Source organism: Eimeria necatrix, genomic scaffold (genome assembly GCF_000499385.1).
Source record: "Eimeria necatrix Houghton genomic scaffold, Enh_scaff1368, whole genome shotgun sequence".
NCBI classification, from domain to species: Eukaryota; Apicomplexa; class Conoidasida; order Eucoccidiorida; family Eimeriidae; genus Eimeria; species Eimeria necatrix.
In genome coordinates, this window is record NW_013652114.1 from 326 (window position 1) to 2,500 (window position 2,175).

A 2,175-nucleotide genomic window follows, 5' to 3' on the forward strand; every position below is an offset into this window, starting at 1 on the left:
ACCCTAAACGCCGGTTCCGCGGGCTGCCGAGCAGCAGCGGGGGCGGGAGTGAGGGGCTGCTCCAAACCCTAAACCCTAAACCCTAAACCCTAAACCCTAAACCCTAAACCCGCGCAAACGCGAGGGCGACACTGCACCAGCGCCCCCCGGCACGCCGTACGCACTAAACCCTAAACCCTAAACCCTAAACCCTCGGGCGGTGGCGGGCGTCAAGCAGGGTTTGGCGCAGGAGGGAGGGGATCCACGAAACCCTAAACCCTAAACCCTAAACCCTAAACCCTAAACCCTAGCCGCTCTGCGGGTTTCGCGTTTGGGGCCCCCGGCTCGTGGCGCGCTGGGGTCTTCAGAAAGCGCGTTCAACCCGAAACACCTAAAACCCTAAATGGTTGTTTATTTATTTATTTATTTATTTATTTATTTATTTATTTATTTATTTATTTATTTATTTATTTATTTATTATATTCTTCGCTGCTGCAGTCACCGCCGTGCAAATTGGCCGCAGCGTCTTAAAGCTCTCGCTGAGCTCTTCGCCGGCGGGCGCGGCGGCGGTGGTGCAGATTTTTGATTCTTCAGTTCCGAGTTTTCGTGAGTTTAAATAAATAAATAAATAAATAAATAAATAAATAAATAAATAAATAAATAAATAAATTTAATTAATTATTTATTTATTTCCTCCGTTTTAATGCATGGGTTCCGTTCTATTCGTCAAGCCCGCTTTTTCCGGATCCAGCGGACCCCTTTGGAGCTAGGGTTTAGGGTTTAGGGTTTAGGGTTTAGGGTTTAGGGTTTAGGGTTTGGCGCTTTGCTGCAGCCGAGGTTGGTGATCGCCCCAGTGGACAGCAGGGAACGGCGGATGCAGAGCAGCAGGACCAGCAACAGCAGCAGCAACAGCAGCAGCAGCAACAGCAGCAGCAGCAACAGCAGCAGCAGCAACAGCAGCTGCAGCAGGAACAAGAGCGACAACAACAGCAGCAACAGCAGCAGCAGCAACCGCAGCAGCAGCAACCGCAGCAGCAGCGAGAGCAGCAGCAGCAGCTACAGCAGCAGCTGCAGCAGCAGCAACAGCAGCAACAGCAGCAGCAACTACAACAACAGCAGCCGCCGCAGCAGCAGCGCCAGCAGCAGCAGCAGCAACAGCAGCAGCAGCAGCAGGAAAGGGCGGAGCAAGAGGAAGATGAGGAGACTCGGAGTAGCGAGCAGCGTGAGCTCCAGCAGCAGCGATTCCAGCAGCAGCAGCAGCAGTTCGAGCAGCAGCGCCTGCAGCAGCAGCAGCAGCAGCAGCAGCAGCAGGAAGAGGCCAGCATTGCGGTGCAGCAAGACCTGTTTAGCTTCGAGCAGCAGCCGCGGGATCTGCTGCAGCAGCAAATGCAAAGAGAAGCAGCAGCATGGATGCTGCAGCACTATGTACATGTGGGGCCCCACACCAGCAGCAGCAGCAGCAGCAGCAGACAAATGCCTAGTTAGTTGCTGCTTCTTTTGTAGCATTAAATGAAGTAAATAAATAATAATAAATAATTAAAATAAATAAAAACTCTCAGCTACTTGCTGGTGTTCAGGCAGCAGCAGCAGCAAGGCAAGACGGCGCCAGCAGCAGCAGCAGCAGCAGCAGCAGCAGCAGCAGCAGCAGCCAGGCCTCGCGCTTTCCCCTCATGCCGTTTTCGTCAGAGGCAGCGGCAGCAAACGCAGCGGCAGCAGCAACAGCAGCAGCAGCGGCAGCTTCGTTTCGCAGCCTAGGGGAGCAGCAGCAGCTGCAGCAGCAGCAGCAGCTGCAGCAGCAGCAGCAGCAGCTGCAGCAACACGCATGCATTTCTTCTCTTGTCCATAACGGAGGCAGCGGCGGGATCCGAGTCGATATGTTTGCTGCTGCCTCTCAAGCTGCTGCTGCTGCTGCTGCTGCTGCTGCTGCTGAGGGCGACCGCAAGAACGCAGCAGCAGCAGCAGCAGCAGCAGCAGCAGCAGCAGCACCTGGCGTCGCTGCAGCAGCAGCAGCAAACGTGTGGGGACAAAGAAGAGACAATGAAGAGATTGTTTGGAGAGAGACAGATATGGAAGTAGAAGCAGCAAGAAGCTCAAGGGGGATTTAAAGTGTCTCTTTTTGTCTCTTGTCTATTTTTATTGCTTCCCCTTTTTTTGTCTCCACTCCTGCTGCTGCTGCTGCTGCTGCTGCTGCTGCT

The 2,175-nt window shown here is 53.7% G+C and overlaps 1 protein-coding gene across 1 annotated transcript in view; it reads left to right on the forward strand.

Moving 5' to 3' along the window:
- Window positions 1-812: 812 nt before the first annotated feature.
- The window catches only part of ENH_00011850 (hypothetical protein), a gene marked incomplete at both ends in the record, with an annotated part of 1,696 nt that continues 333 nt past the window's right edge, over window positions 813-2,175 (forward strand). Inside the window, 2 exons of the mRNA XM_013578945.1 lie at window positions 813-1,411; window positions 1,558-1,995. Of these exons, the coding sequence (XP_013434399.1) occupies window positions 813-1,411; window positions 1,558-1,995 (1,037 nt within the window). The remainder of the gene's footprint in view (window positions 1,412-1,557; window positions 1,996-2,175) is intronic.